The sequence below is a fragment of the Pleurodeles waltl genome, chromosome 5 (genome assembly GCF_031143425.1).
Source record: "Pleurodeles waltl isolate 20211129_DDA chromosome 5, aPleWal1.hap1.20221129, whole genome shotgun sequence".
NCBI classification, from domain to species: Eukaryota; Metazoa; Chordata; class Amphibia; order Caudata; family Salamandridae; genus Pleurodeles; species Pleurodeles waltl.
Genome location: NC_090444.1, coordinates 1,588,817,897 through 1,588,837,297, shown reverse-complemented (window position 1 = coordinate 1,588,837,297; position 19,401 = coordinate 1,588,817,897). Strand labels below are relative to the sequence as shown.

The 19,401-nt window shown below is 44.4% G+C and overlaps 1 protein-coding gene across 6 annotated transcripts in view; it reads right to left on the bottom strand.

The window, feature by feature from the left end:
• ASAP2 (ArfGAP with SH3 domain, ankyrin repeat and PH domain 2) overlaps nucleotides 1-19,401 on the bottom strand; it is a 916,066-nt gene that overhangs the window by 238,227 nt on the left and 658,438 nt on the right. For all 6 annotated transcript variants that reach the window (XM_069235900.1, XM_069235899.1, XM_069235896.1 and 3 more), the window contains exons 19-20: nucleotides 14,318-14,433; nucleotides 7,057-7,124 (exon numbers count right to left, since the gene is read on the bottom strand). In XM_069235900.1, the coding sequence (XP_069092001.1) occupies nucleotides 7,057-7,124; nucleotides 14,318-14,433 (184 nt within the window). The remainder of the gene's footprint in view (nucleotides 1-7,056; nucleotides 7,125-14,317; nucleotides 14,434-19,401) is intronic.

Sequence of the window (19,401 nt, the reverse complement as noted above, 5' to 3'; positions counted from 1 at the left end):
TTGAATTGGGCCATTGGTGTCAGTGTGGTCCCCAGGCACTCCAGAAGGGAAGCCCACCCTGTGCTCGTCCACTGTGGACTTCACCATGGCGTCTGCAGACCCCAGTGCAACCATGAGTAATCAGGAGGTAAAAACTGATGCACTAGGATGCCTCTGCACTCGTCTGCTGTGGACTCAGAAGAGGAGAACCAAGGGTGTCCCCACGTCTCCCCACCTTGTGAGACCTGAGGCCACATGTTGGGTTGGTCAGACCGGACCCCCAGTCCACACCTGCAGAGTGTTTCTGCGGGCCCCCTCTGTAACCGCAAGAAACTCCAGTGCTGGACGCGATGCTAGAAGACACCCCAGCACTCACACCCTCCAACCCGAGGAGGAGTGGACAGACGGTGTCCCCATGTGCCCGAGGACCTCCAGGGTAGAGCCCCTGTGTGGGTGGGGGTTCCCATGGACTGTCCTTCCACTCCATCCCTGCAGGATCATTGTAACCGGACCGATCCCCATAGATATGAGGGCGCGGCGTAACACCTCTGCACTCGGACGCACCAGAGCTCCCAGAGGGGACCAGTTGGTGTGGCCTTGGACATTGCCCCAAAACCCCCTCAAGTCCAGGAGATTGGTCCCGTAAGTCACTGTACTCTACTGGGATAGCAGTCTTTGTTTTCCTCCATAGGATTGCATTGTGGCGTCTTGAAAATGCACTGTCAATTTTTCAAAATTATAAAAATTCATAGCTCAAAAAGTACTCACCTGATTCAGGTGATGTTGGTATCAAAGTTTACATAAAATTATGTATTATTTTTATAAACTGGTGTCAGATTTCTTTATTGTGTGTGTCTCACTTACTGCATGAGTGTGTGCCTTACATGCTTAGCACTACACTCTGATATGCCTAACTGCTTGACCACACTACCCAAAAAGAGAGAGCATTTGGAATGCCATTTGTGCCTTTGTGATACCTCTAGGGTTATTGCTTGGACTCTTTGCACAGGGTACCTCATTTTTGTCCACTATATGAAGAGCCAGCTTTCTTCAGACCCATCTGGAGATAGTCCGCTTCTGTACTGTGTAGGAGGCTGGGTCAGTTTATGGTGTACACCAATGGGGTGGCATCCTATATGAGTCGAGGCAACCATTAGTGTTAGTGTTTTGGTGCCTAGATAACCGAAGCTCTCTAGGGGTAGCTGTGGAGAGCAGCTCAGGCTTATCAGGGAGGAGTGTAAAGCACTTACAATACCACAATAGTCAGTCAGTGATGTTCATACAAGAAGTAAACCACACCAAGTGTTACAAAAATAGAGCATTCTTTATTGTAACACTAGTACTATACTAACATTGGTATATTTCCACTTGGAGATATCTACAAACACAAAATATACTTAGAAATAACAGGAAAAACACAGAAATATATGGGATCCCATGGGGGGGTGTAAACCATTACTAAGAAAGTGGTATAAGAATAGAGGTGTCCAACCAAGGTAAGTGTGTTAGGATTCCAGGGGCTTGGGTTTACGAAATCACCCAAGGTAGGTAATAGAAATCCCCCAGGCGCCCGTATACAGAGGTGTTATCTAATCAGGTGTTCCACAAACTAACACTGGACCGTCGTAGTTAGAACTTTAAGAATTCAGGACCCTTCCTAGAGGACCCTGAGGAAACCAGTTGGCACAAGGAATTTTTGATAGTGCCCCCACTCGTGGATACCCAGGAAAGTGAAGAACCTACACCAGGGAGCCCGGTGCCTAGGGGTTAAATGACATCAGAAACCTTTGTTGGAGTCAATGGGAGCCTCGTTTGCCCAGCTGCTCTCACGACCCGTGCACCAGGTCAGTGGAACCCAAAGGTGGATTCTGGACAAAAAGAACCTGAAAAAGAAGGAGACAGAGTCCAGACCACTCGGAGATGTCTAGGCGGTGCAGGTAGGAAATGCCCACCCTTCTTGGGGAGATGTTCCTGCAGACCGGTGAAGGAAGGACTACAGCTGCGGAGTTCAGATGATGCAGAAAAATCCTTGAAGTCGCCCACGAGCTGTCCCACATTGGTTGCCACATTGCAGAGCGGTCAGCAGAACCACCAAAACGCACTGGCAAAAGCAGGAAGAAGCTGCAAGACGTTTGCAGGATTTTGGGAACCAGGAAGGTCCAAGCAATTCGACCTTTGAAGGGGAGTCACGGAAGGCCTTCAGCAGGAAGGAAAGCCACCCAGAGCCAGAGGTGCCCCCTTGTGTGATCCACTGGCAGCAAGCACAGAGAGTTGCAGGGAGGCCTCGCAGCACAACAAAACAGGAGTCCCACATCACAGGAGCTGCAGAGTGAAAGCTGAGCTTGGAGTTGCAGAGGGCTGGAGCCTGAAGATCTCCTGGAGGAAGAGTAAACAAACCTTAGCAAGAGCAACAGTCGCAGTGCTAAGGGGTTCCGCTCCAGTGGCTGCAGCAAGGGCCCATGGTCTCCCAAGTTGGATAGAAGACAAGTTGGACCCTGAGAGGGCCACAGATCCACCACCTGTGCTGTAGAACCTTTTGATGTCCGTGGAGCAGCAGGATCTACCAGCCGGTTGTTGTCATCTTGAGTTATCTGCGGATGAAGGGGAGTGACTCCTTCACTCCAAGGGAGATTCCTTCTTCCTTCTTGGATGCAACAGAGTCCTTGTGGCCCTGAAAGATGCACAGCCATGGATGTTGCAAAAATCTTGGAGGAGCTGGAGAAACAATGTTGCAGTGGGGGCCCTCCTAACTGGATCCAGTCTTGTTTCAGTTCCTAAGGCATACCAGCAGTGGTTACGGAGGCCAGCAGCAGAAGAGCCTTGCCGAGAGTTCTTTTGTATAGTCTTGCCCGACCAATATGAGGACCCACCCTTGGGGGAATCCTTGAGTAACACTAAAAGGGGGTTGGTCATTATCTGCAGTGATCCACCTATCAGAGAGGGTCAGGGATGTAATCTACCTGGCCTAACCAGTCATATGCTTCCAGGGACCTCTGCCTACCTTGTTTTCAAGAAGGCAAAATCAACCGGTCCCCTAGCAGAGCTCTGTGCACCTCCTTAGGGGAGGGGCTGGACAGGGGGTGGTCACTCCCCTGTCCTTAGTGTGGTTTTGTGCCAGAGTGGAAACTGGGGGTTCCTGCACTGGTGCAAACCGGTTTATACAAGCAGTCTAGTGACGCTCAGAGGCCACTCCACACTAGCCCAGAGACACCCATTTCAAAGGGAGAGGTGGTTACCCCTTTCTCTTACAGGAAATCCTTTGTTCTGCCTCCTCTGCTCGAGTTAAGCTCACCAGCAGAAGTTGTGCGGGCCGGCATACAGACCTTGCAAGGTCGTACAGGAAGAACTTGGGGGGGAGGGCGGAAAGGGGGATCCTCTAAAGAACCCTCCTAGTACGTGGTATCATGCAACTAACACCGAAATCGGTGTAGTTGCATGATTCCAACATGTTTGATACCAAACATGTCTAGGTTTGGAGAAGCCATTATGTAGTTGGACCACTCATGTTGGCCAGTGTCCTCTACATACCTTGAGATGGCTTCCCAGCACTTACAAAGCCCATGGAATGCCTCACACTCAGGAACATGCACCCTACCTTTAGGCTGAAGGGCCTAACAGAGGGGTGAATTACAGTGTCCAAGTGGAGTGACCACAATATAAGGCAAGCCTTATATTTAAAGTGAAAGGTGTATGCACTATTTCACGCAAGCTGCAATGGCAAGCCTGCAGACAGTCTGCATAGGCTCCCAAGGGTGGCTTAACACATGCTGCAGCCTATGGGGGAGCCCTTGTGCACTAATGCTCTAGGTACTTTGGTAACATATACCAGGGACTTACATGGGTACACCAGTATGCTAATAGTGGGGTGTATACGTTTACCAGCAACCAAATTTAGAGAAGAGCGCAGATACTGGGGTCCTGATTACTGTGTACTGTGATCCAAGAACAATGACACCAGGTAAAAAGTGGGGGTAACTATGTCAAAAAGATGTTTCTTTGACTTCTTCGATTTCTTCTTATGCCTCAGCTTAACTGATTGTCCTTTAGACTTGGAGGGGGCGACGACGATGAAGGACTCAGTGACCGCTCCCGGGACCTTGATTTGCACAGATTTGAGCATCTGGCCACCATCAACTTCGGGAAGAGCTCCCTGAAAGCCTTCAGATATATGGCTGATACTCGCAGCACAGCTTTGAGTCATGGTCATGCTCCAGGCACCAAAGGTACGCGAGGTGTGGATCCCTCACTGACATTACCCGACAAGACGGACCCGCAGGGCTTAAACCTGGCTTCCTCAATTACATCCTCAATGCACCAGCAGTAGAAACCTAAAACAATCTCTGACAAAAGTTGAGAAAAGACCAGTCAAAAAGTGACTGAAGGGTAGCTCTGTTCGGATCAGAGGTAGCTGGTGCAGAAAGAAAAAAATTTACGTCAGCGTGCTGGGGTGACATCATCCGGTGTGGACTACAGACGAGGAGCCGACTGGCGCCACATAACGGTGAGCAGGAGTACTGCTCAGAAAATTCTCCAGATCGAACGGACACCTGGGGGAAATTCAAAGGGTAAGCAATCTGCAACTAGAAGTCTCTATCAGATAGGGAGAGATTTGAACTCTAAATGACCAACTTCAATTTGGAGATACATCAGAGGTCATGAGCAAACAAGTATTACGGAGTTTAAAGGAAAAATATTTAGCCAGCTTTCACTAAAAACTAAAGTGAGCATTGGGGGACATGAACACTATTGTGATTAAGAACGCTACTCTTTAGGGTCAAAATAGATGCTCCCACATCAAATGATCCTTTTCCAGTTGTGCTTAGCATTTGTTTGCAAATATTACAAGTTTGATCTGGCAAATGATTCTGCTGTGTCCAGGCATGACTAAATTATGGTCTTTTAACTCATTACCTTTACCCTAATAATTTGGAATCCTTTACTATTGAAGCTGTGAGAAGTACTGGCGTTAATCTTCTGCAAGATAAGGATTGTTTATCTTGGCCATTTTACCAAAAGCATGCAAAGAGAGGCTATGCACATATGACTATCGAAGGAAACAACAATTGTGTCACACAGGAAATATTTCTTCTGACTACGTTGAGAGGCAGGTATTGTGGAAAGACGAAAACTAGCACTTCCGTAAAATGAACTCGAACCTAATGTTTTAATCTCAACTTTGTAAACTTAACAGAAGAAAACTTCTGTCAAATTACCAGCGCATGTATCTGTAAACAATTTAGTTACAGGGCATCTGAGATGTCCATGATATTGAATGGAGCAGCGGAACCCACATTAATCTTGTGATTCAGAGCATCTTACAATGGAGCACTCATAGCAAACTAAACTTCAGCCTAAATATATCCTGTTGGTTTTGCACATACCGCATAATGCGAGTTTCAGCTCAATTCAGGGGGTCAGACACCAATCAAATGGAGCTTCCTTCTCTTATTCTTTGTCTTAGACTGATTACCCCTAGCCAGAGCTTAATTTGTGAAAGAAAGAGTGACTAAGTTCTGCTCAGAAGCCTGCGGCTAGTGCACTTAAAAATCGCGAGCTGAAAACAAAAGCTGGGAATCCAGTAGCTGACACTCCCTGCCCCTTTATCTCACTCATGCAGGTTCCTTCTTTCTCCCTTTGTGAAGGCTTTGCAGTCTTTCTCTTCCTTCTGGTTTCTGATATGTGTGTTATTCCTCTCTTGCAGTGGGTATTTAAGTACCTGTCTCCAAAAACATCGGCTGGTGGCCCTCACCAGCTACCATTGGCTCAAATTAAGTACTGACTCTAGCTTATTCATTGCAAAACGTCTCAGGTCTGAAGAAAATGCTGTACAATGCCCGGAAGAATGTAGTCATTCAACTTCTGAAAATCTTGTTGCATTTGGGAATGATCATTCTACACATTATTTAAAGGTACACCGACAATCAGCCACACTCTAGCAGTAGCTGTTTCTGATGGTGCTTCAGTAATACCAGGGGGATATCTGGGTAACTAATGTATAAGTGACGATGACAGAGCAGAGGGGTAAACAACAAGGACAAAATTATTCTGTCTATATTTTTGTTGGTCTTTCACCTTAAATCAACTACTTCAAATGAACAATGCAAGTTCAGGTTATGGGTGGAAAATGCACTATTTTGCACTGTGAAACTCAATTGGTTAATACAATCCCTCAGAGGTGTCTTTCTATGATAACAGTGAGAAACATAAAAGAATCATGGTTGGCGGAGTAGGGCATAATAACTTGTCTATTTATAGTGCTACGAGGTCCCACCCTGCAACTGCAAAAGCACTACGCCTGTGCAAGTCATTAAATGTGTTACAGACAGTAAAAGATAAGTGTCACTCAAAGTGTCACACATTTGGCTGTGAAATGGCACCACGAATTTCATATACATAATAAAAATGACACACATAAGCACTCTGAAAACTTGGCAGCTACGTTCCCATTCCCACCCAGGAAACATATTTGGTCCTACCAATAACAGAAGTAAATCTCCAAACACTTGCAGGACGGGAATTTGTTGTCGAAACGTTTATGAATATCGAAAACAAGTATGTTTGTATGTGCTACCAAACGTTCCAAGGGATTCCCTCCTCAGAACGCCAAATCCCCGTCCCCGGGAGAACTACTGCAAAGTAAATGTGAATAAATACTTTTGCGCGTTTAAAACAATTTGCTGTGATTTACAACGATTAATACTAGTGAAAAAATCAATTTGCATGTTAGTTGGAGTCACCTGTGCAAATGACTGTGTGTGTAAATAGGGGCAACATTTCCAAGTCCTGGAAAATCTCACGTGCATTTAGAAAATTTAACATGTAGGCCGTTGTCGTCCAACACAAATGAAATGAGCACGGCACAGACCAGCTGTGTATGTATGGAGCGCCTTTGTATCTGTTGCTATTCAGTTTTCACGTACGCACTAATGTCTCAGGGTACTACAAAGTGAGCATCAATTCTGATCTGTTGTTCGTTAAAACATTTACATGCCGTCAGTTTCTTTTTTTACTTTTTCAAATGCCTTATCGATTATTTCATACACGAAATAATCTAAATAATACGAGCAAAACACATACCAAGTCTTCGCACTGTATATGTTTAAGGCGTCTGGCAATGTCTAGTGGCGTCTCTCCTGCTTCATTAGCTGCAAAAGAATGAAACAAAAACTAGACATAACTTAAATTAATAAATGTGAAATACAACAGCTACAATAGAGATTACCTCTTTAAATCACAGAAAATAAATTAGTCAGTTTGTTTTTCGTGCATTATCAAAACGAAATAACCAACCGTTTCGTCAGAGCTAGTCGGGCCAAGCCATGACACATACTTGTAGCACCTGTGCAGCGTAATAATTATGAACATTTCAGGAACAAATGTCATGCTATTAGTTTAGAAATCAAAATCTGACGCTTTCTTTTGAGAAATAGCACAAAAGTGTATTTAGCTCCAAGTGAAAAAGCCCTTGAAGAATGAAGGTTATACATAAAATACACGCAAAGTAATTTTATTTTTGTATGTTCGTCTGAAGAGATCCAGTCACATTTTAGAAAAACTAGCACCAATGGGCAACGTACACTATGAATTCTGTCAAAGTTTTCATTGTCATGCAAAACTCAAACCTACCCAAGATCACACAACGTTACGGTGTAATGATCTTGCTCACCATAGATAAACATCTGTTGATTATACTAACATTCATACAATGGGTCACTTAAGGCTGAAGATAAAGAAGTTTGAATAACTCTCAGAGGGAAGAAGCAGCTTAAAAACATTTAGTGAAGTGTACTTCCGCTGGGAAGTGGGCCTAACCCGAGTGGCCTAGTTCCTTCCAAACAAGAAGGAGGAATTTAAAAAGTAGTGTCCACTTCAGCTCGTCCACCTAAGGGTGGGACTGGCATCAAGTGGGCACTCCTTCAAATCTACCTAATTTTCCCACCTGTGCTGCTGTCAAAAGTGGGGTCAGGATGGGGAGGGGGTGTCGGTCATCTCCACATCTGGAGAGACCTGGGTCACATTACAAAGCCGGCCAGGCCTTTGAAGCTTCCTGCCCTGGAATGTCTATCCTGCCTAGGTGAGGTGATAACACCCCTGCCCAGCACAGTCTTTTGTCTCTGGCCCTCGAGAGTGAAAATAAAGCAAAGTCAGACAATAGTGACATAACAGTATGGAACCTATAGTGGACATTATACCACTTAGGAAAGCAACAGCCACCCAAAACGTCAGTGTAATGCAAATTGCCTGAGAGACCATCATCGAGCATTAGTAGTATAAAGTTGAATAAGATAGTACGTATTAAAAAGAAACCTTGGTAGCCCAGCGAAAAACAAGGGTAGTATGTGACCCTTCTATATGAATAGTTACCCATCTACAGATGATCTAGGAAAGGTCTCCATACTTAATCAGAAAAATTTAAAGGATTCTATATAAAAAGAATCCAATTGATATTTTATATTCCATCTAGGAACAACTCTTGGCAAACTGTGAACCCAAACTACAAACAACCAGAGTCACACAAATACCATATAAAAGCTTAAGAGACACTTCAACATATTAACCTAAACTAATAAGGGGATTATTGTAAATAAACACTCTTATGAAAAGGTAAATCATATACTGAGACTCCAATAGAGTTACAAAAATCAAAAGCACCCTAAAGGGAGACTAATTATCACAAATTTATGAAATCATAAGCTAGAGAAAATAATACTTTGCAGATGGTGGAACTCAAGCTGAGTAATCCCGGATCAGGTCAGTATCTATCTATCTATCTATCTACAGTATCTATCTATCTATCTATCTATCTATCTATCTATCTATCTATCTATCTATCTATCTATCTATCTATCTCTTTGGTGCCGCTTGACAAAAAAAATAAATAATAATAATTGCCAGCCACGTCAGCTGCTGGAAAGTTTCAGGGTGATTTGTCTGGGGTGTGTGTGTGTGTGAGGGTGATAGGGGGGGAAACGATGGGAGGGTGAAGGGTGGGGGATGAGAAAAAGGGGGGGGGGGGGGGCTCCCAAAACACTTTTTTCGCATTCATTTTTCCAAAAGGATTTTGAACAGCGATAGCACAGAAACTACTGGATGGAATTACACCAAATTTGGCAAAAGGTAGGTCCTGGTCTAGAAGGAAATCCTTTTATGTTTTGGTGTAAATCCATTCTACAGTTTTTGAGAAATTAAGGGGAAAAAATGTGTTTATCTAGGCACATGAAGAATTCTCGACCTCTCCCTATCTCGTGCTGAGGATCTGATTGGCTGCCAACACTTCAACCAAGAAGTCTTGGCAGCCGAGTCCCAGAAAAAAATGTAAAAAACTCCCAAAAAAACAAATAGCTCAGCGTGAAGTTCCCAGACCTTCACACTGAGTATTGAGGATCCAAGTCCAGCCGTACTCGTTTCCCTCTTTAATTTTTTTTTTTTTTGCTTAAGGGTCACAAGAAATGGCAAATACATTTGTATTTTTAAAGTGTGCAGATCTAAATCAGTCTAACTATATCATACATCAAAGCCTAAAACATTTTTTCTCTCTTTCCATCTCTTTCTCCTTCTCATACTCCCACTCAGACACTTACGCACACACTCACAGACCTACTCAGTCACTCACACACCCACTCTCAGACCCCTCAGACACTCGTCTCTGCGCCGGGTCTGGTGGCTTAGTGGACTTATGCGTCCACTGTACGGGCCTGTGTTTGACCTCGTGGTCACAGGTTAAAATCCCGGCGGGTCCACTCAGCCTTTCATCCATGTTCTGAGATCGATAAAATTAGTACCATTGAGTTGGGTAACAATAAACATCTGTTATTCGGCGCCAAGAGGCCAAGGGTTGAACGTGTGCTTTACAAATACACATGTTATGTTATGTTATGATGTATGCACTCAGACCTTCGTCACAGATGTACACACACTCATCCCCAGATATCCCTCCCACACCTATTCTCACACCCAGAGAGGCCGCGGTCATCTCCCGCCACACACTGCTAGAGGGCTGTGCACAGCATAGGGTTGGGTGGTTAAGAGGGCTGACCGCGGGGTCTGGCTGCAGGCCAGGTCTTGTGGGCAACTTATGCTGCACATGTGTGAAGGCCGTGCATGGTGCAAGGTTGGGTGCTTCCAGTAGGTTATAAGGACCACTGAGCAAGGACCCAGTAGCGAACAGATAAGTATAAAAGAATGGCCAAAAACCTGCACCAAACACTCCAAAGAGCAAGGACTGAAAACGACTCCGACACGAGGAAAAACCACATAGAGAGCACTTCTCTATTAGGCGACCTGCCCATCAGCAGAGTACAACAAAAAACCTGTTTAGAGGTATAAGACCCAGACCGGTTCAGAAAATAATAATGAAACCTGTCAAGCATAGTGGGACATAGAAACACAACACCTGCAGCGCAAGAGCACCACACTGGGTGTCACACGATGAACAAGAAGCACACTACTGCAATGGCGGTAGAAAAAAGGTGCAACAGAGGAAAAAATACAACTGCCCATGAACAAGGAACCAAGCCAGAAGGTCTGTAATATGAGAAGGACTTAGTCTCACCATGAGTATCTCTAAAGTAAGACTGAGTCGGAATGCGCGCCAAAAAAAAAGGTGCAATCAAAAGGCATATCAAGCAAAGAAGCTTGTGCAGCTTCTGAGAAAGTGGAAAAACATAACTATGTCTTTTGTTGCATCGCTACCAAAAAAGCCATAATCCTTCCAACAGAATCTGTGGTATCCATACCAAAACTAACACTAAGCTTGGCAGCCTGCTGACCATCTTGTACAAAAGGCTTTAGAGCATTTCCAGCCTTGTCAGGCAGAGAATGCAAACTTTGCTCCACTGAGTCCAACAAAACATGGGAGAAGCGAGCAAGGATACAGGAAGTATTGATGGAACGCAAGGCAGAACTAAAAGAAGCAAAAATCCGCCTACCAGAAGGGCCCAGCAGTATGCACCACAAAACTTTGACAGCCGGATGCCGCCAGGGGCATGTCAGATCCTCCAGGGATGGCCTGTGTCTATGTGAGCTAGAGCGCTCCACAGGAGGACCAGAAACTGGTTAGGTCCAAACACCCAAAAGGATATCATAAAGAGCCTCACAATAAGGAAGGACTGGCTCCACACAAGATTGGTCAGGATGTAAGACATCAAGCAAAGGGTCTGTGGATAACTGCACATTAGGAAGTTGTAAATGCAACACTTCCGACACACTCTTTAACATGTCTGCAACAGCAGAACTAGCCTCTGAAGCCAACTCATGGGATGATAGGAGGCTGGAAGTAGCTAGGAGTCTAGACCGCTAGCGTTGGCTAAGTCAATTAACCAATCCGATTGATGAGACGGAATGGTTTTGAAATTTGGAGGCTTAGAATGGAAACCGGGTCCCTCTGATGGAAGAACTGGAAGGGGAGCCTCAGAAAGTGCTGAGTGAGGAATAGCCGATTCCAAGGGCGGTGCTCCCGACATCGGAGTCAACATCGAGCGATGGCAGGAGGGAGAGACTTTGACATCGCAAGGGGTTTTGTCCTACTCCGGGGATACAATAATCGGGACATCGAGCGAAGTCACAGGCGCCACAACCTCCAAAGTCGGCAAGGTAGAAACGGACACCGAAATCAGAATCTTAAGTGAGGAGACAAGCGCAGAAGATGGAAGTTGTGGGAGGCTGTGCATCAGCACCAATCCGACTCTGGAGTCGGAGTCAAGGGACCCAATGGACACCGAGGATGAAGCTGCCGTAAGAATTCCCTCAGGGCACCCGCCACCTCCGTAGGGCCCGAAGGCGCTCCAGAGGGAGGGGAAGACCCAAAAACAGCATGCGAGGACAGGTAATAGTCCTTCATCTGGGCCAGAATCATCCCAGGATAAGGTGGGAGGCACGGGATCGACTCCTGCGCAGACTCGTTGTCGGAGGAACGGAAGGAGCCATGCAGGGTTGGTAAAGCTGGAGGAGGACACGACTTTGACCATGGGCAACGCTTACCTTGAGACGTCACAGGATCTGGAGACGTCGAAGGAGTTGTATGTGAAAGACTCCTGGAAGAAGAAGGACTATGGCGCCTTTGAGAGTCCTGTGAAGACTACGATACCCGCGCTGTCAGGAGCTTCATCCGCCGATCCTATGATGCCTTAAATGTTGACAGGTATCGCAGTTGTCGGTATCGTGGTGGATGCCTTAGCACCGCATACAAACAGGGTGGGGGCCTGTGACTGACATTTGTTGAGCACAGGTATAAACACCATTCTAAAGTGAAAACCACAGAAAGGGAAGGCCAAAAAATAGCCATAAGTAACTGCTTCTCTGGATCTGCACTGCTGCATGAAAAAGAAGAAACTGACCTCAGAGAGTCGGCGGACGGATTACACGGACTCCGTCAACATCATATCCAGAGGAGGTCGTCGATCCGGAGTTGCATGATGCAGTTTACCAACGCACAGAGGTACTGATGAAGAATGTTTGGATCCAGTCTGGCACCTGGGTATAAATCTAAGGTAAGGAATCTATGGCTATCTGTGTCTATCAGATTTAAGTATTTAGGTGGCACCCCTGAACCCAAGAACTCAGATTCAACAGATCAAGAAAAGTAGGGTGAAGAAGAGTCACTGCCTAGTGAGAAAAGCAGAAGAGCTGTGGATGTTTTGGCATGAAACCCCTACGACAGGGTAACTAATCCTGCACAGCTGGAGAACTACCAACGCTTAGTTAGCCTGCCAGCACCTCGCAAATTGATGCCAGTCGCCCCTGGAGTAGAGGAGCTACTTCCCTGCAGTCCACAGGAACCGACAAGCAAAGTCTGGTGAACCGCCTTGCAGCTCCCCGGCCCCCACTGACGCTGCACACAACGAGGAAGAGGTAAGCATGCTCTGGAGGACCGTCTCCCCAACCATGTGTGACAACACCAGGACCAACTGGAGCCGCGCAACACCAATCTGCGGGTACCAGACACCATGCACCAGTCAACAACAGTGAGAGTCCATTCTAGATTTCAACTGTATAAGGACCACGCAGCCATCAAGGGACGTCAAAACCACTGAGATCCAGTTCATGAGTGTCCCAGCAGTCTTGATTTTGCCCCTGCCAGCTGTTGGCCCCTTACCGCGAGGAGCATCTTTGCGCACAGAACTCAGCTGCCCTATCCACTCTGCATCTGAGCCGCCTGGCCCAGCCCAGGTCCCCAAGAACCGGCTGTGCCCCCTTGCTCTAAGGTCCCTTGTGACTTAGCCCCCGTATGGGAGCTCTGTGATTTGTCCACATGCCCACCTTTGCAGCCTGTTTCCAGGTGGACACCCTTCTCAGTAGTGTGCCCTGCTACAATCTCACCAGCACCTTGCTCCCGGTGGAATTCAGGGAGCTCCCAATGAACTGCTGGTGATATTTTGGACCTTGGGCCCGACACATTTTAACCTAGAAGGTGAACCCCAACTGTACTTACCTTTATGCATTATTGACTTTTACTTCCATAGGATTGCATTGTGTGTAAAAGTGCATAGGCTTCTTTACTTACCTTTAAGAAATAATAATGAAAGTAGTATTTACTCTTTTATTAAGTTCTTGGAATCCAAATATATTTTAAAAAGAGTTCTTTTTTTTCTAAATTGCTCTGAAATTTATTCTTTGAGTGTGACTCATTTATTGCCTCTACGAGTACAACAAATGCTTTGCACTGCCTCTGATAAGCCCAACCGCTCACCCACACTACCACAAAAGAGAGTGTTAGTAGTTAGTATTATCAACTTTAGCCTCTGTAAACCGATTGGGGATCCACTGGACTATTTTCACTGTGTACTTCTTTTTAGTGCACCATATAGAGAGCCAGCTTTCTACACTGTGGTTGTTACTTAAGGGCCTAACTAAAGAACATATATCCTGTCTGTGTGGCTCCATACTCCTATGTGAAGATGCTGACCTCGACTACAACTCATTTCTTGACTATGAACCACTCATTACCGAAGGGGCAAGGAAGCCTCTTTCTAACTGCGTTTGAGTGCATGCAGGCTCAGTAGCCAGTATATACACAAAAACAGTGCTTCAAAAATCCACATCCGCCTTCTACATTCCGAACAAAGAAGGAGACAGAAAATTATTCACAGGGTCTGAAAATGTGGTTCAAAACATACATATTTTTGACAACCCATTAAAATAAAGGAAGTCGCTAGAACCAATGAAACCATTAGGGACCTTCTGAGTTACTTCCAGTATGATGGAACTGCTGCATCAGTAACTGGTGCCGTTTAGTGATGCAAGGGATGGTACAATATTCAAATTAGCAACATAGTTTTAGAAAATGGCAATTAATATTAGGAAATGTACACTGATATGTACAGAATAAAGGTAATCTTACCTATTTCGATAGAAGCCTTGCCTCTTAGAAGCAATTTGAGGCACTCAGTATTGTCTGTTAAGCAACAATAGTGCAAGGCTGTGCTACCTTTAGCAGTCTGCTTATCAAGATTGCCACTATGTGAAAGCAAGAAAGAAGTGTCATTACGAAAGTAAACATACAATAAATATTGAACTATTTAACTACAATACAAAGTTAAACAATAGTCGGGAAACAGGCGTCATCAGATAGGATCATAAGAATACAAAGTCCGGCCAAAATATGCAAATTTATTGTACTTTGTTCGTTTTTTAAATGAAACCTATTGCAGAGAGTAATTCACTATGCCATATTAAACAGTTACTTATATATGCACAATCAAATGTCCATATGGATTAGGGCCTAGGGAGCTAATGTTATTGAATGCCAATAATGACTAACAGAGTGTGTCGGATCGCCATATTATTTTAACAAGCTTGTTGACATTAGGCGTGCTAACAAACATTACAGAAATGCAAGTATAGAGTAATCTTCCATTCTGCGGTCAAGCAACCCACATGTAAGAGATTAACGTTGCAAGGCCATACGGCGACGCCCAGAATTGATTCGGAAAGAAGAAGCAAGCAAAGTTGGATGCAATTGCATGCCATTCGGACATTTTTCTGCGTTGTTCGCTCTTTTTACTATGGATGCAAAAGGCCGCACAAGTTCCCCTTCCCCTTAGAGAATCGTTAGAGAGATGGGTGTAGAGATCTGAATAACCGGGAGAGGAAGACACAGGGGGATTGCTTTAAGCGAAATGCCCGAGTGCCACTAATCAACAGCAGGGCTAACAGTTTTATGAGGTATGTGGGCATAAGTATATGGCCTGGAATAAATAATCCGAAACATTTCTAATTATATTGCCATGTAATAACCGTGAGGCTAGAAACTGAGCTACACACAGGTGTTAGGTAGGGGTTGGATGAGTGTATTACAACTAGTAGAGATGAGTGATTTTAAATACTTTGGGTATTTCTAATGTTCATCTTGTTCGGTATAATGACTGCTGAGATTACAATATTTACCATTACCTTGTTATGTAAGATTTACAAACAGATTATACATAATACATATTTTTTCGTAAAATACCAACATCTGGGTGTGTTTACCATTTCTGGGGTCTGAAGTGAGGGTTCGTATAACTACAAAGTACACCTGCAAATGAACGTTTCTCTGGCAGAGTTGTCTGACTCATAACACACTGAATCTTAATCAGCTGAACCAGTTACAGGGAATAATGAGAGACCTCAAGGAGTGTCCTCCTTTTCCAAAACAGTAGTGACACACCTTACTCTACAGCTTATCCATGAGACAGAAACTAAAACATATGCCCGTATAGATAGCTTGAATCCTAGCCTACTCTAACATCTTTGAACCCTTTGGTATTTCTAATACTTTTTTCCAGAGGCTCAATCATTAGTGCAAACAGCATCTGCGAGAGAAAACATCACTTGTATGCCCCTTTTAATTGGCAGTGACTTAGACATCCCCTCGTTTACTTCCACTATCTGTCTAGGACTTTGATAGCTGGAATTATTCATGTACCGAAATTACACCCATCACCCATTGTTGACAGCATATTTTCCATGACATGCCAACAGACCCAATGGAATTCAGTTTTGTCATCTAATCTATCGAAAAGCAGCTTTCGACCAGTTTGATGTCCATTACGCATAATATGGAAGATTCTTTTGTTATCGTTGCGTCTTTGCTGGTGTTTGATAAAGCTGACTGATTAGGGTCACTTAGCAAGGGAATTAGATGTTATAGCTATGAAGGCGAAATACCTTAGAAGCTTCTTCCATATCTTACAGAGTGTAAGTTTATGCTGTACCTAATCCTCTTCTAAGTCTGCTGCTATCTTGGCTTTGATAGTTGCATTCATTTTTACGTTTCAAATAAAATTCAGTAGAATCCATGATTCATGTGTAATGACAACTATAAATCTATGACAGTAATACATTAAAAATACACTCTGCATGAATACAAAAGTTAAAATGGCCGTTACATAAAATACTACATGTACAGTGTACATGGTCTGTTTTCAGCGCATACTCAGCCATACAGACATAAATGCCATTTTTCATATCATCGACACAAGGGCTACACAGCTATAAACAGGATAGTGCAATAGTGTTAGCCTTGTCAGATGGCCTAGTAACACTGTTTCTTCTATCTTCATTTTACCACATTTATTTTAAACAATGGAGTCACCCATACTACACATGAGGCACACTGCCCTTCTTTGTGCCACGGGGCACCTTTAAGCAGGGACAGTGTGCCCTACTACAATGACCATGCTGCCTTCTGGTGGGAGTGCATGCTGACAATTAGAGAGCGTCTGCTTCAAAGCCGCTCTAAGTTTCTCTGTGCAGACAGAAACCCACCTGCACTTTAAAGAGCGGGTACAGATCATGTGGCAGGTGGGTGAAGTGAGTGACTGCACCTGCCTGCAGGGGGGTGTCTGGGCAGCCCATGGGACCCCCTTTACCCCATCCAGAGGTCTGCTTAATGGGGCGCACTTACAGTGCGCCACATCTTTGCTTGCCTTTACGCCTGTGTAAGTAATACAGCATAGGCTAAGAAGAGAAGTGATTCCCTCATTGGAATGGCCATGATACCATGCAAATGGTGGCATACGCTCTCAGCATAGCGCTGGTGCTACATGTGCAACAGTGTCATCAGTATTTGCAAAAGGGGCCGAACAAGCATCTGCAGGTACTTCTATAACACTATAGTGCCCCTTGGCTGCAAAAAGCTGGCATGCACGCCTGTTGCATCCCAAAGCACCGTGTGTATGATGGCACATAGATGGGAAAGATTATACATGGGACAAAAAAAAAATTCGGAAAAAGGTCTACTGTCTTCTTTGGAGGTGCCATTACAAGTGCAATTTTCAATGTGACTTTAAAGCATTAGCCACTTTCCAGATCACTGTAAAAGTTTGTAAAAGCAGGATTTTATAGCTTTTAGTAACATTATTAATTTCTAAAGGTTCTAAACCACCATCTCTTTTTGACTCTAAATATTTGAAAAGGCTGGAACCTGCTTTTCCTGGAGATACAATATACATCAGTGTGTACCAAGCATGTATACCAATAGTTCTTTCTGACCACAATTATACTTTGTTAATAAAGCCCGGGTTAAGCTAAAGGTAATCAAATCCTATGAGTATCAGTGTATTCTTTATGTCCAGATTATTCTCATATTCCTTTCAATGTCCATTAGTTCAAGTAATAACAGCTTGTACAGTGAACTCTTCGCCATTAACCACAATTTTCACCAGTATTTAACAAGCCATAAAGCGTTAGAAATAGGATTAACATCCAATTCCAATCTCAACTGTCTAAGCGGTACTCCATGGCGCAACTGCATAATACTGCTTCAAAACATGCTTTCTACTGTTTTGATTTTCCGGGCTGCTATAAGTAGCTGCAACAATATCATTAGCAATAAAGAACAAGTTACCGACCTTGGATAAAGCCTTATATGGTACAGACTGTTAGAAATGAGGTCCCCACAATTAGGGTCTCTAGTTGGCAGAGGTATACACCTTTGTCCAAGTAGGGACCACAATCCTAGTCAGGGTAAGTCACAACACATTCCAAATTAACCTTGCCCACCCTCCGGTAGCTTGCCACTGAGCAGTCAGGCTTAACTTAGAAGGCAATGCATAAAGTATTTGTGCAGAACTTCCCACAATAACACAGTGAAAACACCACAAAAGACACCCCACAGATTTAGAAAAATAGAGAATATTTAGCTGAATAAAATACTGTTGAAACAATGAAAATCCAATGTACACAAGCAAATGTTCAAAAATTAAATCCAACTGAAGCGCCTAGAAAACACAATAATTCCAACTGTGGCTATCACAGCGTTGGTGACAGAGTCCCACCCTGGAATGTCCATCCTGCCTGGAGAAGGTGTCAACATCCCTGCTCAGTGCAAGCTTTTGTCTATGGCCTCCCAGAGCAATAACTCTCACCTTAGAGGGTCAAAAAAGTGGCTAAGGTGGCTGACCTGGTCAGGACCCAGTCAGTCAAGACACTAGAAGCTGGTAGGTTTTCAGGGAGCACCTCTAAGGTGCCCTCTAGGTTCATGTACTGGAATGTCCTACACTGGCATAAATGTGGGTTCACCAATATGAGATGTTTAATACCAAACATCCCTATAGTCAGTGAAGCCATAATGTCGCTGAGGAACTCAAAGTGACCAGTGTCCAGCACATGCTTTAAAAAGGCTTCCCCGGTCACTTAATATGTCTGAGAATCGACAAAGACATGCCCTTACATATAATCTAATGCACCCTGCCTTAGAGCTGCAAGGCCTGCTAGGGGGGTGACATTCATATAGTATATGCAATGTTAAGGGACATTGCACGCAGGCTGTGTGCCATGCTCTGTTTTCACTTTTATCTGCACCAAGACATGCAGCCGGTCATGTGCTTGGTGAGGGGTCCTTTAGGAAGGTACAATGCATGGTGCAGCACTTAGGGACCATCGTTAGTACCCCAGGCCCTAGGTACCAGTGGTACAATTTACTAGACACTTACATATGGTGCTAAATGGTTTGCCAATTGGGGAAACAAATGTGCAGTTTTTAGATAAGCGTTCTGGCACTGGGAACCTGGTTAGCAGGAACCTACTGCACTTTCAGTCAAAATGACATCAGATACCAGGAAAAAAGGGGGGTTAACCATGCCAAAAGGGTGCTTTCCTGCAACAGTGAAATGAAGAAATAAGTTACCTACCTGTAACTGTAGTTCTCCAGTATTGGACACTTTCATAGATTCACCTGCTTGAATACTTCCCCGTCGTGGAGATGGGAGTCCCTGGTTGAATATAAAACCAGGCCTGAAGATGTATGCACACAATACATGAAGTAGGCCTCCATACCATAACCCATCCTAGTTGTTTTGTAAAATAGACCCAAACTCAAACTTAAACCAATCAAATTGCCTCACCCCTTTAGAACCTCCTGTGAGGAGCTGCCTTCCCTCAGATTTTCCAAGCACAAGTGCTGAAAAAACCCAGCACACTGAAAAGAGAGAAGGTGAGCTC